The sequence below is a fragment of the Bufo gargarizans genome, chromosome 5 (assembly GCF_014858855.1).
Source record: "Bufo gargarizans isolate SCDJY-AF-19 chromosome 5, ASM1485885v1, whole genome shotgun sequence".
NCBI lineage: Eukaryota > Metazoa > Chordata > Amphibia > Anura > Bufonidae > Bufo > Bufo gargarizans.
Genome location: NC_058084.1, coordinates 314,230,669 through 314,254,660, shown reverse-complemented (window position 1 = coordinate 314,254,660; position 23,992 = coordinate 314,230,669). Strand labels below are relative to the sequence as shown.

The window sequence follows — 23,992 nt, the reverse complement described above, 5'->3', positions numbered from 1 at the left end:
CCACGTGAGAAGGGGTTGCCCCAAGACCGACAGATATCATAACCTACACCAGAAACTGATGCACATTACAGGACAAATCTTTGCCTGCTCATAGGAGGCTTTAATTTCTGGAGCAAGGACAGCCAAAGAAGCATCAAATGTATTATCTCTCAAAAAGTTTGACGCATTGCACTCCAGTCCACATCAGTTTTGGACTGGTGTATGAAATATATTCCCCACATTGCTTGCAAAATGTTGTACTGCACTTTTCATATAACTCACCTAAAATGATGCGGCCAACGTGGTCTGGGCCATGGTCAGTGCACTATTGCTTAGTTATCTTGTATATACCTAGATCTAAAGAAGCCAACCATGCAAACATCCCAGACTATGACAAAGAACTCAAATTTACATACATAAGATAAAGGGGTGTTTACACCTAATACTAGGATATTATTATGATTGGTGAGGGTTCATCCTCTGTGATCTCTGGTGATCATGAGGATGAAGGGACAGAGGTGAAATGATTAAGTGAATGGGGCTGTGTTATAGTTTCCTCCACGGTGACTGCACACAAGCATCCAGAAATTTGTACAGAAGCAGCACTTCACCAATTCTGTCGGAACGGTCCTGACGGTCCGACCCCCTACTGATCAGTAACAAGACAAATTCTTAGGGTATGCCAACACTTTTACTTAAAAACTGCTTAAACAAAATTGCATATAAAGACCTCATAGCAGCTATTGAGATATAATATTTTAGGATGCCTGTAGTAATATTAAAACAGCATAAAAACATAAGAGCATAATATAGTACAGAACATACAGTATCTCCCGGAAATCAGGCATGACCTGGAAATATGCCTCTGAGTCATCCTGTGTGATTTAGTCTATTGAATGACTACAACTCTTGACATTGAGACACATTAGAAGATGCCGTCAAACGTGGTTATTGAGCTAGGATTCCATAATTATTAGAAGAATGGTCCACAATCCTCAAAAGATCTTTGACCTACCATAAAGGCGCAAGGGGCACATTGCTTAGAGGAACACCACAGGTTCTTTTATTCTAGAAAACGGTGGGGGTCCATCAATGATATCTGAATAACATGTCAGGACATGTACAGAAGTTTTGTAGTGTTTTTTTCCTGTGTTGGTTATATTGGCACCTTTTTTGAATGTGTTTTTTCCTCATGATGTGCAATTTGGGCATTGAAAAAGAAAACACTTCCCTTTGGGTGTGTTCAGATGTTGTGGCCGATATCAGTTAAAGGAAAAGTGTATAAATTAAAGGTGTTTTCCAGTTTTTTTATACTGATGACCTATAATCTGGATAGGTCATCAGTATTTGATCAGTAGAGGTCCAATACCTGGGACTCCCACTGATCAGCTTTTTGAGAAGTCAGTGGTGCTCACAGTAGTGCCGGGGCCTTATCACAGTTTTGCCTAGGCCATGTGATGTCACTGTACACTGGTCACATGGCCTAGGCGCAGCTCAGCCCCATTGTACAGCTCAGCCTATACAATGTACGGCGCTGTGCTTGGTAAGCACGCAGAAGGCGCAGCACTCATAGGCTGATCGTCAGTGGTTCCAGTTGTCGGACCCCCACCGATCAGATACTGATGACTAGAGATTAGCAAATTTCATATTTTGAAATTCGTTCATGCTTCGTCATAATAGAAGTCTATGGCCTGCATAACGGATCTGTCACGTTTCCCGTTATGCAGCCCATATTATGACGAAATGAAAAACGGAATGCCTCTAAAGGCATTCTGTAATGCATTCCGTCATAGAATTGCATCATGGTCTGTGACAGGCATCCTCAAACTGCGGCCCTCCAGCTGTTGCAAAACTACAACTCCCAGCATGCCTGAACAGCCTACAGGTCTCAGCCTACAACAGGGCATTGTGGGAGTTGTAGTTTTACAACAGCTGGAGGGCCGTAGTTTGAGGAGGCCTGGTCTGTGATAACGGAATCCATAAGGCAATTCACCTTTTACCAGTAAACGAAGCGTGAACGAATTTCATAACCGAAAATTCACTCATCTCTACTGATGACCTATCCAGAAAACTGGAATACATGGCTTACAAAATAGTCCCTAAAGTTTTTTCTTTGTGCTGTTTTTGGTGGGTTGTTAAAAAAAAAAAACACTGCTTGCTCTGGGTCTCAAGTCTTTTTTGTGTTTTTTCCTTAGGCTTCTCAATATGCCAAAAAGAACCAAGGACAAAATCCAAAATCAAAAATACTTGTAAAAAAATGTGATTATAACATTGGGCGAGATTTATCAAAAGTGGTGCAAAGAAAACTTGCAAGGCTTTCATTTCCTGAGGCCGTTAGCTCCCCTTGTACATGGCCGGCTCCTGATGATGGTTTGATTGTGGTGTAAAGCACAAGCCTGGTGGTCACACAGAGCACAGCGTTCTCCATCTCCACAGGAAAGTCTTAGACGTTTGATGGAACAAATATGCTGCGCTCACTGAAATCTGCAGCATCAGCCTTCATTTATCTCATGAGTGCAGCTGGGAAGGCGGTTTACTGGTGCTGATAGAACTGGGGAAGAAGCCTAAAAAGACCACAAACACATGAAAAAGACTGACCTTAAAAAGTCCTGCGAACTATGTCATAGTAAAAATGCATGACCTGGTGGTTTGACTTCAGTCCACGTCACATCATCAATTCTGACTGTGCATAATCAGCAGCGCAAGTGTCTGAAGGATATCACTGTTAGGATAAGGACAGCAGAAAATGGGAACGTATGTGGAAAGTTCTATACAGTCATCTGTTATCTTTCGGTCATATCTATCTTATTCCTATCTATCTAATTATCTGTCTCACATCTATCTCTACCTAATATCTCTTATTTCTATCTGTCTGTATCATCTATCTCATATCTACCTATCTCTACTTTACTATCTCTTGTTTAGGGTCCATCCACACGTCTGTAGTTTGGGTCCGCATTCGTTCCGCAATTTGCGGACCCATTCACTTTCAATAGGGCTGGAACGGATCGGCATCCGCATTTTTCGGGATCCACATCCGCATTTTTGGGATCCGCATCAGTTTATTCGGGATCCATTTTTTTGGGATACGCAATTCCGTTCCTGAAAAAATAGAACATGTCCTATTCTTGTCCGCAATTGCGGACCAGAAAAGGCATTTTCTATTATAGTGTCTGTGATGTGCGGTCCGCAAATTGCGTATCGCACATTGCAGGTGTCCGTGTTTTGCAGATCCGCAAAACACTTACGGACGTGTGAATGGACCCTTATATCTATCAATCTCTACATTTATATATATACGTATCTATCATCTTTCTATGTATCTATCTAATCTCTATCCTATCTACCGATATCAATCTAATATCCATCGATCTACTTTACTGTACACAGCTTCCATATACTGCACTGTATGTTAGTAAATGTGACTCTGCCTTGTGCCCTACACCTTCTAACGCAGGACATTATTCCAGCCGGTATGATTACACAGACCATGCAAGCCCCTGCCAAGTGATGTGGACAGGTTAAAATAAGCACCACTGTATGAAACTATAGCCAGATTATGGATACTGTATAGCAGGGATCAGCAACCTCCAGCACTCCATTTGTTGTGAAACTACATCTCCCATCATGCACACTTGCTTGGATGTTCTCTGAACTCCCAAAGAAGTGAAAGGAGCATACTGGGTGTTGTAGTTTGACAACAGCTGGAGTGCCGAAGGTTGCTGATCCCTGCTCTATAGCAATATTCGTCTCTATAGAATCCTAGTTATGGGTGCTGCATGGTACTACTGGAACACTAAGGCACCACTGATATTGGCATTGTATGACACTACTAGAAGACTGTAAGGCACCATAGGTCTGGACCCTGTTATGGTAAAATAATGGCCGCGGTCCTTTATTAAGGGTTCATTTACAAACCATTAAAATTCATAAATAATTTAATAATTAAACTTCATAAAATAACCATTAAATTCAGTACTTCCACAACTGTCCCCCCCAGCAAAGCTGGGTGACTAACATCCCTCTAATATTGTACCGCGACTTGAAACGTAGGGGAGGGTGGGCGCAACGTCTTCTCTCTTCCAGTGTTGACTGACAGACAACCTCCGGACCTGCTGAGAGCTTGTATAAATAGTCAAATGTCCCGCCTCTGGAACTTGAGTAGCCAATCACAGATGGGCAGAACACAGGTATCCAGCAACAGGTAGGCAACCACTGACCAATCACCTCTTAGTATTAGAAATACCTCAGGAGAATATTGTAAAACGACATATAAAGAAAAAGGCGGGAAAGGGGGGAGAGAGACAAAATGGAGAACAATTCATATACAATGGCACCTTTCTGAAGGCTCAATGTCACCATGGTGGTGACTTCGGCATACGCCCACTCTCCTTCTGGTAGGCCCTGAGGTCTGGAGTTTTGGAACAATGATGTATGACAAGCATGGAACTATATGAAAGATTGTATAACACTACGTATTATATAGCGTTATTGATATGGGCACTGTATGATACTACTGGAGCACTCTAAGACACTGTTGGTCTGCGGCCCACATGGCACCATTGTTAATAGGCACGGTATGAAGAAACTGAAACAGAGTAATTATTGGTTTGGCCACTGTATGGCACTATTATATATATATACACACACAATCGAGTCATATTATTATGACCACTTCATACATCGTCAGTGTGTAGCTCATGAAGGAAGTCACATGTGGTGAGCTGGCATGGTGGGTATATAAGGTATGGGATAGGTGTCTGCACACATATCCCTTGCTGGTGTCACGGGTAAAAGGGGGAAATTTATCAGAGATGGAAAAAGGATGATTATTGACTTTTGGGCTAAGGTTGGCGGTATTTCTGAAACTGCGCAGTTTGTAAACTGTTCACATTCTGCTGTGGTGAAAGTGTACAGTGAGTGGACAAATGGCACTACTGCAAATAAGCGACATGGAAACTGCAGAGCATCACATGCCACTGATGTGAAAGGTGAATGTCGGATAGAGTACTTTCACACCTGCGTTAAAGTTTTCCGTTATTGAGTTCCGTCCTAGGGGCTCAATACCAGGGAAAAAACGCTTCAGTTTTATCCTAATGCATTCTGAATGGAAAGCATTCCGTTCAGTATGCATCAGGATGTCTTCAGTTCCTTTTACGGTATTTGGCTGGAGAAAATACTGCAGCATGCTGCGGTATTTTCTCCAGCCACAATTTCAGAACACTTGCCAGAATGCCAGATCTGGCATTAATTTCCATTGAAATGTATTAATGCCGGATCCAGTACCCAGTGTTCCGGGTACGCAGTGCGCAGACCTTAAATAAATACCGGATCCGTTTTTCCGGATGACACCGGAGAGAAAGATCTGGTGTTTCAATAAATTTGTCAGCCGGATCCGCATCTGGATCCAGAAACAAATGCTATCTGTTTGCATACGGATTTCCAGGTGAGAAAAATCAGAGAGAAAACACCCTGTAACCATTACTGGAAGGACACAAGCTAGTGGTGGCAAAGTTATGGTCTGGGGAATGTTTTTGTGGCATTCTCTTAACCTTCTCATCCATTTGGAAGGCACTTTACTGATTTGGGTATAAACCCATTCTTGCAGATGTACACCTACATGTAGATTGCATTTCCTGGGGCGGTTGGGATATTCCACCAAGACATGTCTGACATTGGCTGGAAGAACATGACGAAGACTGCCAAGTACTACCCTTGATTCCTAATTCACCAAACTTGAACCCAGTTGAGCATCTGTGGGACCACCTCAATTGCTGTGTTCACTCCATGGACCCTCACTCACGCCTCCTCCAGCAGCTGTGGGATGCTCTGCAGTCAAAGTGGTTCCAGATACCTGTGACAACCTCCAGTGACAAAGTGTCTACCTGTGACAACCTACCAGGACCTTATCGAGTCACACCCGGCCTGTCCAGCTGCACACTGCGGTTATACTGGATATTAGCTGGTGGCCGTTATAATATATATATATATATATATATATACACACACACACACACACACAATACACTCCACGCGTGGGAACACACATGTTCCACCAATGCTTCTTCATACATTCAGAGGACTTGGGGCCCTGGTTCTTCTGGGGGGGTCCCAGCAGTGGGACACTCACTGATAGATAGGGATAAGCCCTTTTCTCTTCAGTCACTTTGGGATATGACCACCCTATTCATTTGGAATAGAGGGGTGGGTCCTCAGCTGCCCATTGTACGGAGGGTACATGCCGCCCATCACTGGGTACAGGTCGGAGGAGGAGGAGCAGCTCCCGCCGTTACCTGCTGCCTCCCGGGGGAGGGCTCGCTCGCTCGCTGCAGGTTGGCTTTTGTGGACGCCTGGATACTTCCGGGGGCGGTAGTTGGGAAGAGCTGTCATGTATGCGGAGGCTGCCAGCAGCACTGACTGAACGGCTCGGGAGCTATTGTGCAGCTGCGGACTGGAGCGACACTCGGGCTCTCCCCGGCTGCCGACGACAAGAGACGCCACATTTTCCGCGGGGTCACGTGTGCCTGCCCCCGGCTCCCCTGTTGTAGCAGTGCCCGGGCTGAGCGGGAGGAGGGAGCAGCTGCTGCGGCACTGCCATCACTGGCCCCACGCAGCCAGCTGCTTACCTTCCCCACCTGGGAGACCCATGCGGCGGCGGCTCCTGCTGCAGACGTCCGTGCCTTCATAGAGCTCCCCGAGGTCTTCAGGCTCATTGACCGCAGGTGGATGGTTGCATGCGGCCACTGACAGCCCCGGCTGCCCCGGGAAGGAGGCGGCATCATGACCACAGACCGAGATCCTGAATCCGGGTGGATGAGGCAACCGGAGGCCGAGGAGAATGGCTCGGTGCTGCCGGCCTCCTGCGCCGCGGTGGCCCCATCGGAAGACCCCCCTCCAGCCCCCGCGTCCCCGGCCCAGCAGGGCTCCCGGTACAACCACCTGCTGCTGGACTATGATGGCACCGTGCTGCCCTTCCTGGGCGGGCTGGGCACCTACCAGAGGCGGCTGGTGCTGCTCACCTGGATCCCCGCGCTCTTCCTCGCCTTCAGCCAGTTCTCGGACTTCTTTATGCTGGACCAGCCCGACAAGTGGTGCAAGGCGAACGGCAGCCTGGCCGGGAAGAGGAGCCCCCTGCCCCCGGGCAACCACAGCTCCCCGGCCCCGGAGGTGATGCTGCTGATGCCACCGCTGCAGCTGCCCACTGCCCCCGCACATGTCACCAGTGCCCCCCACAACGACTCCTGCCTGTGCCACGAGTGGACCTACCAGATCCACGCCGGGCTGGTGCAGAACGTGGTCAGCAAGGTAAGGAGGGTGCGACCTTTGTGCGCTGCCAAATGGCGCAGAATCGGATCTGTGGAAAACAACTGCTTGCGACATTTCATACCACTTGCACTGTGCTTCTTAATTGCTTGCCACATTGTAGACCAGTGTATGACTGAGGAATCCCTGTCTGTGCCAGCTCCTGGGGGAGATCACCTGGCCCCCTCCTGTGTGATGGTAGCAGCTGCCTGTTAAAGGGGGGCTCTTACTGTACAGTTTTATGTGACAGATTGCTGTGGACTCTTATTCCTTTCTCCTCCACTGGGGTACTCCGCGGTAAGACCCCTCCGATCACACATGGGGTATGTTCACACATTGCCGAAATGTTGCGGACTTTGTTCAGAAATGCTGCTGACCCGACAGATTTCACTCTTTACGCTGCGAAGGCTGAAATCCGTGATGAACACGCGCAGCAGAAGTTGACATGTTGCGGATTTATGAATCTGCACCACAGGTCAATTTCTGCTGCGCGTGGATGAGAATTGCTGATACTATAAAATGCTGCAGATTCACTGCGCGTAATACAGCACGCTGCGGTATTTTCTCCGGCTAAATACCGTAAGAGTGACTGAACTGAAGACACCCTGATGCATACTGAACAGATTGCTTTCCATTCAGAACGCATTAGGATAAAACTGGTATTGAGCCCCCTAGGACGGAACTCGATACCGGAAAACGTTAACGCTAGTGTGAAGTACCCTTAGCTGAATTACCTTATAATGTACGGGACCAACACGGATCCCATCATCCAACCACATACAGTTACAATATGCACATTAGTACGTCCCTGATACTGGTCCCTAACTAATTCACCCCTCAAACGTCTACTCCCCTATGGAAGGCAATTATCGGGGGGGGGGGGGGGGACGTATAATTCGCTTGATCCATCCAGACCTGGGACTATGCTTAAGGCCTCGTGCACATTGCCGTATGTATTTTGCGGTCCCCAAAAAATAAGGATGAAGTCGTTGTGCGTTCCAAATTTTGCGGAAAGGAACAGGTGGCCCCTAATAAAACAGTCCTATCCTTGTCTGTAATGCGGACAATAATAGGACACGTTCTATTTCTTTCCGGAACGGACATTCTGATATGGAAAGCGCAACGTGTAAGTTCCTTATTTTTTTGCAGACCCATTGAAATGAATAGTTCCGCATACGGTCCATTAGACTAGGGGTATTGCCATTAGTCTGACCTCTGGTTCTTTTTCAGTACAACAGGTTCATATTCACTATGGCCCCTTGCAGATAAGCGTGTCCAGATGCGTTCAGTGAAAACTGCGCGATTTCGCAAACTAAGCCATTCAGTTTGGTTTGCGATCGGGTTCAGTTTTTATCACGCGGGTGCAATGCGATTTACTGTGTTTTGAGCGTGCTAAAAAAACAGAATGTTTACAAACAACATCTCTTAGCAACCATCCGTGAAAATTGCATTGCATTGCATCCTCACTTGCTTGCGGATGCAATGTGATTTTCACGCAGCCCGATTCGCTTCTATGGGGCCAGCGTTGCGCGCAAATCGCAGAATATAGAAAAGGCTGCGATTTTTCACGCAATGCAAAAGTGATGCGTGAAAATCACCGCTCATGTGCACAGCCCCATTTAAATGAATGGGTCCGGATTCCGTGCGGGGGCGCAATGCGTTCCGCCGGCGTGGAATTCTCTCTCGTCTGCAAGGGGCCTAAGACTCGTCTAATTAGTACGCACATGAAAACATGGCGCGAGTAAGCTGAAATTAGGCACACGTCACCATGAAAGTAGGCGCAGACTCTATAGTCAATGTCCCCCAATGTGTTTACAGCAGCCATATTTGCTACCATAAAGGACGTAGGACACCTGAAGGATCTCTAGATTTCCTGGTGATGATTTAATTTGGGTGGGTGCTCTTTAATGTACCTACCTACATGTGTAGATGCTGTCAAGGACTGTGTGCTGGGAGAATGGAGCCATGCGCTCATTACAGGCGACTGTTTAATGACCTGGATAATTGCTTCTGTCATGGAAAGTGAACTATTCCAGGTATGTGGACAGCTCCCTCCGAACGCAGGTAGAACCTGTTATCGGCAGGTCTAATCTGTCCATGAATGTACGCATGCGGTCTATTCCCTGTGATATACATACTGTACATATAGCCTATGGATGGGCTTGTTATTGCATATAGGCAAAGATAACTGGAGTAAGAGGCACAATATTTATTTAAGGGGCATGTCTATTCCGGACAACGCTCTTCCATCTAGCAGTATTAACACTGAGCCGAGCCTAAGGGCAAAGATGAATATTTGCTCCGTTACTCCTCCTGAATGGTAGATGTGCAGAGCCTCCATATTGCTGCATAAGTAATCAGATTGGCCTTGAGCCTGGGAGAGTCCTAAGCCCTTGTGGGAGCTGGAATGACCCTACATGGTTGTCATCCAGATTTAAAAAAAAAACAACTATTCAGTATACTTTTTAAAGGGATCTTCCCACATGTATGGCATATTCGCACTTCATTCACTTCTATGGGGAGGTACAGAAACAGCCGCCCCATCAGACAATTTGGGGGGAACCCCGTTCTGGAGATAGGTACCGATCCTAGAGGTCAGGATCCCCCATCTATCGGACTGTGGCTATACCTTAAAGTTAGGAGGTTGGAATATCTGTTTAAAGGGGTTGTCCAGAATTGGTAAAACATGGCTACTTTCTTCCAAAAACAGCGCCACACCCGTCCCTGACACAATCCATGAACAAGTGTGTAAGCTATTTTTGGGGAGGAGAAGCAGCCATGTTTTCATTCTAGAAAACCCCTTTAACTTCACACATAGTATATCGACAGGTACAGCGAAGCCTCTTTGAGACATCCAAGATTACAGAGAAATGTCTTCTGGAAGGGTGGTCCTGCCAGAGGGCAGTATACCGGTGGGGTGGGACGTTTTAAACCAGGCATTTATTCTATATCCACTCTGCCATAACTGTCTGATAGGTGGGGGTCCTTACCTCTGGGTTGCTTATCTCCAGAATGGGGTTCCCCCCCAAATTGTCTGGTGGGGCAGCTGTGGATATCCTGGGGATTTAAAGTCTGGTACTGGAAATATGGTCTTGATTACTGGGTCTTCTGGCAAGGTGTTTTTTATTTGGGGGAGGGGGGCAGGGGGTATAGTTGTAAACCATTTTTTTTCCGACATCCTAGTTGACCCTATCCATTCTGGTGACTTCATATTTTACATTGTACGAGTGGATATAAAAAAGATATACAGATATTTCAAGACTGTCCGGAAACTAGTATTTACTGAACACATCTACATGCAAATATCGGAAATCTAGATGTGGAAGTGCCGCTCATCACTGCTTGTGACCTGCTGACTACGAGAATGATTGTATTTATGGCTTTGGCTGTGTTGTCAGGACCCGTCCCCTCCGAGCTGTAAATGAATCAAATCAATGTCTCCCATGAGTTTTGCTGGAAAACATATCGGCGTAAGGCAGCTTGATTTAGGAAATGTTTGAGAAATTGGTAGAAAGAATTCTTCTCTTGGGAATTGAGGGTCTCCGCATTGTAAAATATTTAATTCAGATTATGGAAATTAGGTACTATGATTACGTCCAGGCTTCAATATCTGCTTCCACCAAGCGGCAGGTGTAAGATCTGTTTCTGTATAGTAAGTACTGGAAAGCAACTTTGTATTTTCTTCCTGCTGATTTTTTTATTTTTTTTGCCCTTATGGACAAGCAGGGCTGCAGTGTAAAGCACGAGAAAAACATCAGCGAGGAGGTTATTGTCAGGCAATCTGACTAATTTCAGTAAATGCTGCTGGGATGCAGTCACTGATCATAGATGGTTGTGTCCTAATGGAGCAGAGCTAAAAAGCAGCCAGACAGCTGACACCAAACAAACTGCAGTTAGCCATTACTCATGGAGATTTAGAATCCAGGCAACAACTTGTCATCCACTTTACAATATCCTCTAAAATAATTTTTCGATCAGGGACTCTTAGCTTTGGCACTGACAAGATGTATAAAACGTTTGTCCAAAAAGGTTAGAGGGAGCCTGTCAGCAGTTTTGACCAGGTCGGGGAGAGCGGTACAACACATACCTTTTGTGTAGCTTTTCTCATCAGGGAGCAGTGTGAATATGAACTTTAATTCGATCAGATTCTGGTCCTGCAAGTGCTCAGGGCAGTAGGGCGTGGGAGCAGAATGAACGTTCATATTCTCGCTACTCCTGATTATATTAACAGCTCCACAGAAGATACATTCTGCTTTCCACAGTCACTACCTAGGACTGTCAGCAGTTTAGCATTGTCAGAACTGCTAACAGATTCCATTTAAATGTTTACACTTTATTTTTAAGGCACCGTCTGCTTAAAAATAAATCTCAAGTGGTCCCATTTGAATAATACATGTTAATGACGATTTATACTAGGTGGTAGATGGAGGGGCATGTGTTGAGATGCGTTACTCCGACTCCTTCATAGTAGCAGGTCCTGGACCCCAGGAATCTAGTGCAGCCTATCAGTGAAGGTGGCTGAATGACTTCTTGTCATATGACTCTCCATCTGCAGACATCTTATGGATGAGTGTGAAATGCAGACGTCGCAGATACCTTGCCAATCAAAAGGGTGGGGGTTAAAACGTAAAACTTTTCAAAACGGGGTATATTAGTAAGTTACATGTGTATCTACATTACAGTTTTTAACAGCAGTCAGCTCCTTCAATTCTTATCAGCAACTGACAGCAGAGCTACGCCGACAGGAAAAGCGTGACACGTTATCAGCGGTCATATCACCAATTGGCCTGAAATTCTAAAGATCAGCAAGGATCTTCTAAGAAACAGTAGATCTTGTAGAGACCAAGCAAAATTATCTTGAAGGGACTAAAGAGATTGAGTGATGATGACTAGCGTGGTGCCTACTGATCTTGTGCCGCTCGTGAGAGCAGTCATGTTTCGGTGGCAATACATAAAAAGTGATGGCATGGCTGGAGCCAGCTTAACACTTTAATGGCGTTTTCCAAAATTATTATTTTACTAAGTGTCACTGTCTTCTCAAACAGCTGATCAGCGGGTGTCCCGGGTGTCAGACCTCCACTGATCAGATACTGATGAACCATCCTGAGGATAAAATCTCGGAAAACCCCTTTAATGCCTCACCTATCTTGGTCAGCTTTGCCAGTGGCTGTCGTTTTGCTTTTATATTTGAAAATCGAAGCATTTTTTTGCTTTATTTGACATATTTTGTTGTGGTTTATTTATTTATTATTTTTTTGACATATTGTGTTGTCTTGTAAATACAGAGCCCTTCTTTTACGGTTAACTCTTTTGCTATTGGTGTCAGATGTACTTGTCTCAATTTCCTCTTGTTGACCGCGCGCTCAGTATACGTATCTTTACATATAGAAGAGATGTTTCCTGTAGCTATTTGGGAAGAGGTAATGATGTGTCTGGCAGCGGCTGAAGCCACAGTGACTGACTAACTACTGGTGGCATCCGTAATGAGCAGATTTATGTAGGAGCCTCATATATAAATTTGCTCATTTGTTTCAATTGACTCGTCGCTTTGGTATCTCCGGAGGAAGGAAGCTTTGGATTTCTGAGTTAGGGTAAAAAACGAAATTTGAATTTTACTTTGTAGAAGTGAAACAGCATTACACACTTTCTTCTAAAAAAAATAAAATATAAATAAATGAGTCTACTTCATAGATCAATAGATATTAGATAATAGCTATAGATAAATATTAGATGTAGATTGATAGATATTAGACAGGTACCCATCATCAGATAGATGCAATACACATGATCCGATAGGGTTGTCTATAGTAGTTTTAGGAAAAACACATTTGACCTGGCAATTTTTTTATCCCAGCCTTTTTCTTTTCTTTTTTTTTATTTTTTATTCTGCAGCCAGATGTTCAATTAAAGTTTCCTGCCCCCCCCCCTCCCCAAAAATAAAATAAAAAAATACTGCGCACTGGGAGAAGCTCAGTAGATTGATTTTTATAATTTTATGGGAAAAGATTTAGTAAATCTTATTTATTCATTTAAACATCTGCTTTTTTTATGCTTTTGAGTCATTTGGGCGGTCCTATCAGTGACTGACAACTATCAAGCACAGAGATTTAAATTAAAGGGGTTATCCAACGTCTACAACAGCCCCCCCCCCCCTCCCCTCCCTATGTGCCAGGCCCCTCACAGGTAATATACTTGCCCCATTCCTCACGCTGCTCCTGGTCCCCTGCACCGCAGCTGCTGCTCCTCCCTGTACATGGATGAAAACATCCGGTGTCGGGGGGGCGGGGGGGAGCAGCCAATGGCAGGAAGAGGATGGGGGCGAGCCTCCCTAGCATCACCCGCTATGTTATGGAGGCTCGTCCCTGCCTGCGATTAGCTGCTCCCTCCGATGCTGGATGTTATCAGTCGTGTACAGGGAGAAGCAGGAGCGCACAGGGAGTGGGGTAAGTATATTACCTGTGAGGGGCCAGGCACATGGGGGGGGCTGTTGGAGACATTGGATAAACCCTTTAATAAGTTACAGGTTTTACTGAATCTTAAACTATATCAACCTTCTCAGCTCCTCCTGCTCTATAACACTGCATTTTCATAGTGACAAGTTCCCTTAAAAACAGAGTGACAAGTTTGCAAAATACTGAAACGGTCATACGGTCGTGTGCAAGAGGCCTTAGGATATTATGAGTGCGGGACAATAGCCCCGCGGGTGTCCCGAAGCGCACAGCATCATAGTTACCTATGATGCTGTGCGCTCCCGCGCGCACGATGTATACCGCTTTGGGACATATGGCCCGCTCATGGACCGTATGTCTCAGAGGGCATACGGTCGTGTGCATGAGCCCTTATAGTGATGGTACTAACAATACTGAAGACCGAAACCTTAGAGAGAAGAGGGGCAAGAATAGGACTTCATGTTAATGTTCACCTTAAATGGAATGTATCACCTATATTTAAAAAAATAAATAAAATAAAAAATGTTTATCTATTACACATCATCATGGGGGCAGACATCTTGTCTGTGCTACTCTTCTGCCTTTACAGCATTCAGAGCTTTGCTTTACAGCAGCCAGATATAGTAGACTAGAGATGAACATTCTCCCATAGATTTCAATGACCAAGGCCTGCTTTGTGACCTGTGCAGAAGTAATCCTGTGATGATAATGAGATGACTGCTGAAAAATGATCGTGGACGTGGGAAAAAAAAAAATATTTCACTGATGAACCCGGATATAACCCCTTCTTCACTCACTTACTATGTATGAGTGGAGCATCGGAGCATTTCCTTGCTCCGATGCTCCCCCTTGCCTTGCACTGCATCGTTGTTTGTTTACTGCCGGTGACGTCACTATGCTAGGAGGAGACTTCCACCCACCAGTGAGCCTGGTGAGGTCACCGGTGGTCTGTAGCGCTGCCCTAGGCTTTTACAGGTAATACCTGCTTCTAAAACAGCCTAGGACAGCGCTACAGTCATGGGGAAGATGTACATGAAGTAAACAACTGCATGAGTGTCTATGAAAAACTATAGTGGTCCTGGAGAACCCCTTTAAGCCAATTTGTTCTGTTAACATTGCACCTGTGTAATTCTCCTCTGCTTCGAAAAATTGTTATCTGATATCTGATTATTTGCAGTTCTGGTCTGGCGTCCATAGATATCAGTGGGTTTTCCTAATATATATTCTATGATTTAGAAACCTGATGGTGGATCCTTCTGCATGTTCTGCGCACTCCTTGGTCTGTTACACCGAAGGTCCTTGACCTCATACACCTTACAGCTATGTGACCTTTGGTTGCTTCAAAGGAATACAGTTATTATATTACTTTTCATACATGGAGGGCTTGAAATGCAATCTCCTTTTCTCCCCTTTGTGTCTTTTTAGAGGAGCATGGGAGTATTGTCCTCCTGCCCGTTTCTGTGCCCTCCCATTCATTTTGCAGAATAAAGGAGCTTTGTGAGCCTATTTTGTGCTTTTTATCATTTTGCTATAATAGCTTTACTTACCTTAATATGTTCATAAATTAGTATTTTTAACGTACGTTTCCACAAGGTGGCTACACACATGCTTGGGGTTCAGCAGAATGCAAAGAACTATAATTATTTAATTTTTTTGGGCGGCACTCGGGATGGGTGTTTTAGAGGCTTTGATTCTCTATCCTAATTGATAGAATTTGCTTCGGCTCAAAGCAAGGCACAAACTGCAGATATATAGGGGGTCATTTATTAAACAGAAATATGCCTAAATTAGGCGTTTTTCTGGCACAGATTGTGTTGCAAATGTCCTTTGTGCCGCAATTTGTTACTTCTCCCTGCTCAACCTAGGTCTAAAGAAAAAGTAGGTGGGAAGGGGACGGGCCAGGCACAGGAGGCCCATCTCATTTGCCATTTTCTACGCCTGTTTTAGGGGTACAAAAGGGTCTAAATGTAAGACCGCAAATGGCTTACATTTACAAGCCTGTGCCTCTACATAACTGCGGCGGATCCACTGCCAGTGCAGGACTTTATTAAGACCAGCATCTAAAATCCAGGTCTTAATAAATGACCCCCAATCTGCATGGCTTGCTTGAAGGTCCCTTTAATATGTATTGAGTGCAGGTGAATTTTTCAAACCCATGTAAGGCAGGGTTCACATCACTGTTTCGTTTTTTGTTTTTCTGATCCGTCCGAAGAGCAGAACCCCCCCCCCCCCCCCTCCAAAAAAAAAAAAAAAAAACACGGATCCTTTGTTTTAAGCATCTCTTATGCACATTTTGAATCTGTTTTAGCCATTTCCGTCTAAAATAACGAATTTCAGACAGAAATGGGTAAAACGGATGCAAAATGTGCATAACGGATTCCTATAATACAGGATATATATATATTTTTTTTCTGATGAATCTGAAGAACGGAAAACAAAACGGTGATGTGAACCCAGCCTAAATGGCCATATTCAACAGCCCTTCAGCAGTGTGGACTGAACTCGTAGGCCCAAGGTGAGCGTATTCCTCCTGCTGAAAATGGTACAGGTTTGCTTGAAGGTAACAGAGTACTTTTCTAAAATGTCTAAATTTAAAACGAAGAGTAACATTTATAATGACTGGTGTTTTAGATGCCGGTCTTGATAAACCCTCAGCTGTAGTTATGAAGGGGCGCCAGATCCACCGCCACTTCTAAGGCCCCATTCATTTCTATGGCACTTCTGGGTCCGCAATTCTGTTCCCGAAAAAAATAAATATAGAACATGTCCTATTCTTGTCCGCAATTGCGGACAAGAATAGAGATGTGCCTGCGTACCCTTCCCCGCCCACTTTTTTTTGACCTGGCGTGAGCGGGGAAAAATTGCAGATTGCAGCGCAACTAGCTGTTGCGCCACAATTTGGGCCTGAAATGCACCTAATATAGGTGTATTTCAGCTTCGTAAATAACCCCCTAAATCTATAAGAGTAGGACACTCACTGCGTCCAGCAGCAGTGATGAGGCTGAAAACTAAGCCGCAGCGATCTTCTAATAGACCATTTAAAAATATATATATATTTTTTTCTTTATTATTATTATTGGTCACCTGCTTTGTGGTTGCACCTTAAAAACCACGTGGCCAGTTGTTAAAAATTGTCGATCTATTAGAAAAACGCTGTGGTTTGCATAGCCACGTTATGGGTACCTGTGGTCACTGGTCATTGAAGCTTTGTGATGTTCAGTGTCAAAACCATAAAGGTATGGAGGGTTATAGGCCGGTGACGAGCCTCAAGCGGACTGGACTCGGCGAGCGTTGTTTTTCTGGTCTCGGATTGTCATGTCTGTTGTTCTATTGGTTTATTGGTAAATTATTTTCTAGACTAAGGCTACATTCACATGACCGTAAAAAACATTAAAAGCAGTAAACTGTCAGGTTTTCATGGCCATTTTCTGGCCGTTTATCTGTTTTTAATGATTGTTTTGCATCTGTTTTTACCAGACTAGTTTACATTGTTCATTGGCATGATTACTATACTGTGTGTATTGTTGGTTTCTCTGTAAGAACGCTTGAAGTTTACAGTTTTGTAAAGGGTAATGTGGGTGCTAAAGTAGAAAATTCCATATCCCGTCTGCCCGAGAGAAACCCCGTATGCCAAACATTACTCTTGTCTAAACCTTATCTTGGTATCAAAGAGTAATGTTTCACGCATTTCTGTTTCTAGTGGATGATAAATAGAGATGGGCGAATTTCGTATTTTGATATTCGTTCGCGCTTCGTTTGGTGGTAAAAGCAGAATTGCGTTATGGATTCCGTGACCACGGACCATAACACAATTCTATGACTGCGTGCCTTTAGAGGCATTCCGTTATTCATTCCGTCATAATAGAAGACTATGGGCCGCAAAACAGATCCGTCCCGTTTCCGTTATGCATGGGGAGTCATCTCCTGCATAACGGAAACGGGAGGGATCCGTTATGCAGGTCATAGACTTCTATTATGACGGAATGCCTCTAAAAGGCATTCCGTCATAGAATTGTGTTATGGTCCGTGGTAACGGAATCCATAACGCAATTCTGCTTTTACCACCAAACGAAGAGTGAACAAATTTCATAACCTGAAATTTGCTCATCTCTAATGATCTTCAGGTCTGGGATGCTTTTGTATAATAAACCTTGTAGGAAACTTTATAAGGGCTCATGTACATGAATGTATTTGCTTTCCGTGTCCGTACCATACGGCTGCTTGGCTCTTTGTTGCCATGCTTGTGGGAGGGAATAGCTCTATACAGTACAGCATCCAATTGGAGGTGTGCAACGGTTTGATTTATAAAGGTTCTCCAGGCACTCTAGCCATGCACAGCGCATGCGCCAAACACTCTCTGCTCTGAGACTTCAGGGCCAGGCCTGAGAACATAGTCACTGCCTATCCCTGTCAGTCAAAGTAGTGGGGGCGTGGCCGGGAATAAAAAGAAGTGGAGGCTAGGGTGCATCAGCACCACCCTCGCTGCACCCCGTGGCTTAAAATAAAACCAATCTGTCAACAAATAGGCCACCTATCGAAATAGGACCAAGACTTGTTAGTACACTGTCTGCATGTAAGGTGGATTCATAACAATGTATCTGGTTTCAGATTCCTTTTAGTGATCAGTTAGGGTCTGACCTCTGGCATTCCCTTGGTTCCTAAAACCAAGAGGCTGTGGCCCCTTAGGATTTTTACTTTACAGTGCCAGTTTTTGTGCTGAAAACTGTGTCCAATAAAAACCAAAAAATTGTGCTTGACTATGAACCTCCTTAGTGATCAGTGGGTCTCCAAGTGGTCGCACTGCCATCCAATATCCTGTTCTTCAAAAGAAATAACAAAAACCAGCATTTTTTTTTTTTTTTTTTTGCTAATTAACAGGAATAAGGTTATCCCCCCCACCTTTTGTATCCTGTCTTGTATTTAGCCTCTGGACACTTGTAGTTTAGGTAGTGATTATTTTTGTAACTTTTTTTAATTTTCATTTTGGGGGAAGTAGTTTTTTCTTTTTATAATGCTGTACATGTATCTTGCTTACCATAAGTTTTCTTATAAGTTCTGCTGTCTAGCTAACAGCTGTTATAGAGAGATCAGTACTTTACCTGTCATGGACTTTTGACGAGACCTTCATTTCTGCACTAGGGAGAAATACTACTCTTTATGGCATAAAATTGCAATTGATGGCGCATGGCCACTGTTGAGCAAAATTTTGCGACATTTGCCTGCCTATGCCATCCTGCACCAGTTTCAGAAGTGTGGTGAGAATTTGGTTGAGTTTTCCTTGTCAATCACTTTTTGTCTCATTTATTCGAAACTTTTTTAAATTTCACAACTCCATATCCCCCAGACCTACTTTTACTGAAATGGGTATAGTTATATTGCACTTGTGCCAAACCTATTACTGCTCTGCACCATTTTAATCAATAGATTACATTAACATAGTTATTTTTTTGTATAACTCTATGCTTGGATGTACGTTTTAGGTCCAATGTATTTTTTATTTTATTTTTTGATATTTAAAAAAAAAAACACTTTGATTCCTGTTTGTCACAAAGTCACATGATTGTGAACTGTCCATCAAGGCAACTGCAATCATCAGCTTGTCTGGAAACGTATAGGTTTTGGGGGTGCATTTATTGCAAAATAAAAAACCCACACACACTTCCCATACCCATACAGTTTCTCCCAGCAGACACCCAGCACATTGTCATTGGAAAATTTTGCCTGGAAATTTAGTCCTAAGTGGTATGTATGTACATGTTAAACATTTATTTTTAGGAGGTGTGTTCCATATAACTCTGTGCTTGGGTTACACTTTTACACACTAAGGCCCCATGCCCACGGCAGTGTTTCACAGCCGTGTGCGGGCCGTGGAACCGCGGCCTGGATCCCTCCTGAGAGCAGGAGCGCACGGCGTCACTGGTTGCTATGACGCCGTGCGCTCCCTGCTGCCGGCACAGTACAGTAATACACTGGTATAGATCATACCAGTGTATTACTGTATTGCGGCGGCAGCAGGGAGCGCACGGCGTCATAGCAACCAGTGACGCCGTGCGCTCCTGCTCTCAGGAGGGATCCAGGCCGCGGTTCCACGGCCCGCACACGGCTGTGAAACACGGCCGTGTGCATGGGGCCTAAGGGTACTTTCACACTAGCGTTTTTGTTTTCCGGTGTTGAGTTCCGTCCTAGGGGCTTAATACTGGAAAAGAACTGATCAGTTTCATCCTAATGCATTCTGAATGGAGAGCAATCTGTTCAGGATGCATCAGTTCAGTCCCTCTTACGTTTTTTGGCCAGAGAAAATACAGCAGCATGCTGCAGTTTGCTTGACTGTCTGTGTGTGTGTGTAAAGTATTGAGTGGCATTTTGACAATGTGCTGGCTTTTTTAAAAATTTTTTTTTATTTTTAGGTTTGATTTGCACATGCAAACATTTTCCTGGCTACCAGAGGTGATAACATTTTCCTGGCTAACAGAGGTGAAAAATGTCCAAGAACACCTGGCAGTGAAAGGGTTAAACAGGCCAATTATCAAGAACGAGTGTTTCTACAAACGCTTATGGCCACAGTTTTTGCTGCTCGGGTGCGGACCCATTCACTTCAATGGGGCCTCAAAAGATGCGGACAGCACTCCGTGTGCTGTCCCTATCCGTTGCTCCATTCAGCTGTCCGCAAAAAAAAATATAACCTGTCCTATTCTTGTCTGTTTTGTGGACAAGAATAGGCAGTCATAACAATGGCTGTCTATGCCGTTCCGCAAATTGCGGAACGCACACAGACGCCAACCGTGTTTTGCGGATCCGCAATTTGCGGACCGCAAAACACACAACGGTCATGTGCATGAGGCCTATCTCTGATAAGGAACCATGACACCTCCAATTAATATCGGCGCAGTTCTGACACGAGACGAATGTTTTACGTCACCTATTAGATAGGACTAGTAATACAGAAACAGTAACTTCTATTGTTCGGACTTCTTGTTCCCATCGTTGTCCAGTGATCGAGCGACAGATAACTCGCTCGTTTGTCCTTGATCGTTTAATAATCTTTATTGGCCACACGTTTGATCACTGACAAAAAGACTTCTTTACAGAGTTGTTATAATGCTATTTTAGGCTGTCATTTGATAAAACATATCCGGGAACGTCTCTAAACTACTTATGTTGTCCTGCCCCTTGTCTTCATAGCAACCCCTGCTATTTACCTTCCCCGCCTAGCTGCGGGTAGGTACCTAATGCATGACTCTTCACTTTTCCTGTTTGAGCAAGGTGGCAAGAAGTTGATTTCTACTTAAAATATATACCTATGCAGGCGTGACACTTTGAGTTAGTGAAAGTGAAATATTGGATCTGACGTACTGTTGGTATATGTGTTCTCTGATAATTGTACTGGCTATGCACTTGGCTATGCACTCTCAATAGCTGTCGGCCGAGATGCGTGTTCAGCTGACAGGTATTAATCCTGCCCCCCCATGCATATGTATGTTCTCAATGACGAAAGGTGAACAAGCATTACCTGATGCCTGGGAGAGTTTTTACATACCATCATACATGTAAAGTTAGCCATACACATGAGATAACTGTTGGCCAAACATTTGTTCGACTGATGGCTCTCTCTCTCAATCCCCCTTGCTAGCCTTCCGCGAACATACTTGTGAATGGGAGAGGGGAGAGAGCCACTGCCAGACACCTTTGGAGGGCGGCTTACCTCTCTAAGACAAAAGGTTTTGATTATTGGGGTCCAGGTGCTGAGACCCCCACCAATTTGGCGTGATACAGGAATTGCCTTAAAAAATGTACATTCCCACTACATAAATATGAAATATATATTTTATTTTTATTTAAAAAAAAAAATATTCTGTCCTAAATTTTTTAGTGTAAGCTTTGTGGTGTATGCAGCATGACCGCTTCCGCTGTGCGGCTGTAGTCACGCTCCCTGGTCTTCTTCTGGGCCCCGCTCTGCACTGTGTCCTGACTGCGTACAGTGTCAGGATGTAGTGCACTTAGGTAGGCCATGTAAAGAAGATCAGGGAGTGGCGAGTCAGATATACTGTCCTAAATTTTAGAGTGTAAGCTGTGTGGTGTATGTAACATACATACAAACTACCCTCCCTGATAAAGTCCCATCGTTGTATCGGACACTGCTGACATGCACTGTGTGCACTGATCCTATTACATGTCTTAAGCCTTCCCTGAGATGCGGGCCAGTTAGTGTATTTGCCAGATATTACTACTTTTTGGCCTGCAATGAGAATGGGCTAAGTGGATTTGCAGGCCGTTCTCCAGTGATTTGGGTCACCTGGGTGATAGCGCTGGTCAAAATTCCTGATGTTCTCTCTGATGTTGGCATAGCTAAAGTATTCCAGAGCTGTGCCAATAAGACAAGTCTAATGTGGCATTTAAGCTACAAATCGGAGCAGAAGGTGGTGTCTGAGCTGATTTGCTGAAATCACTTCACGAGACTGCTACAGTACCTTATCCAAACTCCCATAGTACAAACCTGTAATTACATATTTCCATGGGCACTCTGAACCTGGCAGGGATATATATATATATATATTTTTTTTTCTCATTTTAGTAAATAATGTGACTAGGTGTTATCCCCCGCTTTCAGTTTTGCAGTATAAGGCTGGTTTCACACGGGCGTTGCGGAAAAATGTGCGGGTGCGTTGCGGAAACACCCGCGATTTTTCCGCGCGAGTGCAAAACATTGTAATGCGTTTTGCACTCGCGTGAGAAAAATCGCGCATGTTTGGTACCCAAACCCGAACTTCTTCACAGAAGTTCGGGCTTGGGATTGATGTTCTGAAGATTGTATTATTTTCCCTTATAACATGGTTATAAGGGAAAATAATAGCATTCTGAATACAGAATGCTTAGTATAATAGTGCTGGAAGGGTTAAAAAAAAATAAAAAAGTTAACTCACCTTATCCCCATGATCGTGTAGATCCCGGTCTGTTCTTTAGCTGTGGGCTGAATGACCTTTGGTGATGTCAGATCACATGCTCCAATCACATGGTCCATCACCATGGTGATGGAGCATGTGATCTGACATCACCAAAGGTCCTTTAGTCACAGCTAAAGAACAGACCGACCGGGAACTAGGCGATCATGGGGATAAGGTGAGTTAACTTTTTTTATTTTTTTTAACCCTCCCAGCACTATTATACTAAGCATTCTGTAGTCAGAATGCTATTATTTTCCCTTATAACCATGTTATAAGGGAAAAAAATACAGTGAATAGACTGTCACCTAGAACCCATGCGTGGAAATCGCACCGCATCCGCACTTGCTTGCGGATGCTTGCGATTTTCACGCAACCCCATTCATTTCTATGGGGCCTGCGTTACGTGAAAAACGCTGAATATAGAACATGCTGCGATTTTCACGCAACGCATAAGTGATGCGTGAAAATCACAGCTCATGTGAACAGCCCCATAGAAATGAATGGGTCAGGATTCAGTGCGGGTGCAATGCGTTCAACTCACGCATCGCACCCGCGCGGAAATCTCGCCCGTGTGAAAGGGGCCTAAGGCTTTACACTTTTTAGTATTCATCATTAGTCTTGCAATTAATTAAACAATGGGCTCAAATGAATTGACGGCAGGAAATGAGAGCCTGATGCCTGCCCAGCCCTCCTCACTTTCTGCTTGAATTGACAAATGCTTGGAATGTCACCAGCGTACAATGAGAGCTTGCACGCCTTCCATAGGCATTAGTCGCTTTTAATACTGTATCACTTTTTAGCTACTGTTTTTCTTCTGGTGCTGGTTTCCTATGGGATCAGATTTGCTTTTACAAACCACCAAGGTTACAAGGAAGAGCCGCATGAACAACAAGCCAATTAATGTGATCACCTATGGCTGACAGCCAAATAGGACAGAATGAATTGCTGGCGGCAGCATAGATGCTGACACAGTAGCGGTTTTTGGCAATTTAAAATCCTCTTTTGAATGTATTTGAGACAGCACGCCAATGGGGAGTTTTTGAAAATTGCTTATTTTATTAATTTTATTTCAAAACCAGTTGTACATAATCTACATCAGAACATTTCGGGCCCTTTATGAGTGCACACGCCGCAGACCACACGTGGCCATACTACAGTGCAGCCTGAAGGGCACCCATAAAGGGCCCAAAACGTTCTGATGTAGCTTATGTACCAATTATTTAGTAAAATAAGCACATTTTAAAAATACTCTTTGGCGTGCTGTCTCGAATACATAAAAAAAAAAAATCAAGATCCCCCAGGTGGAGGGAGATCAACCCC

General features: G+C 44.3%; 1 protein-coding gene across 1 annotated transcript in view; it reads left to right on the top strand.

Annotated features, from left to right (window-relative positions):
- The first annotated feature begins 6,332 nt into the window (after positions 1–6,332).
- The window catches only part of SLC22A23 (solute carrier family 22 member 23), a 124,356-nt gene continuing 106,696 nt past the window's right edge, over positions 6,333–23,992 (top strand). The window contains exon 1 of the mRNA XM_044294273.1: positions 6,333–7,284. Within this exon, the coding sequence (XP_044150208.1) occupies positions 6,760–7,284 (525 nt within the window). The 5' untranslated portion in view covers positions 6,333–6,759. The remainder of the gene's footprint in view (positions 7,285–23,992) is intronic.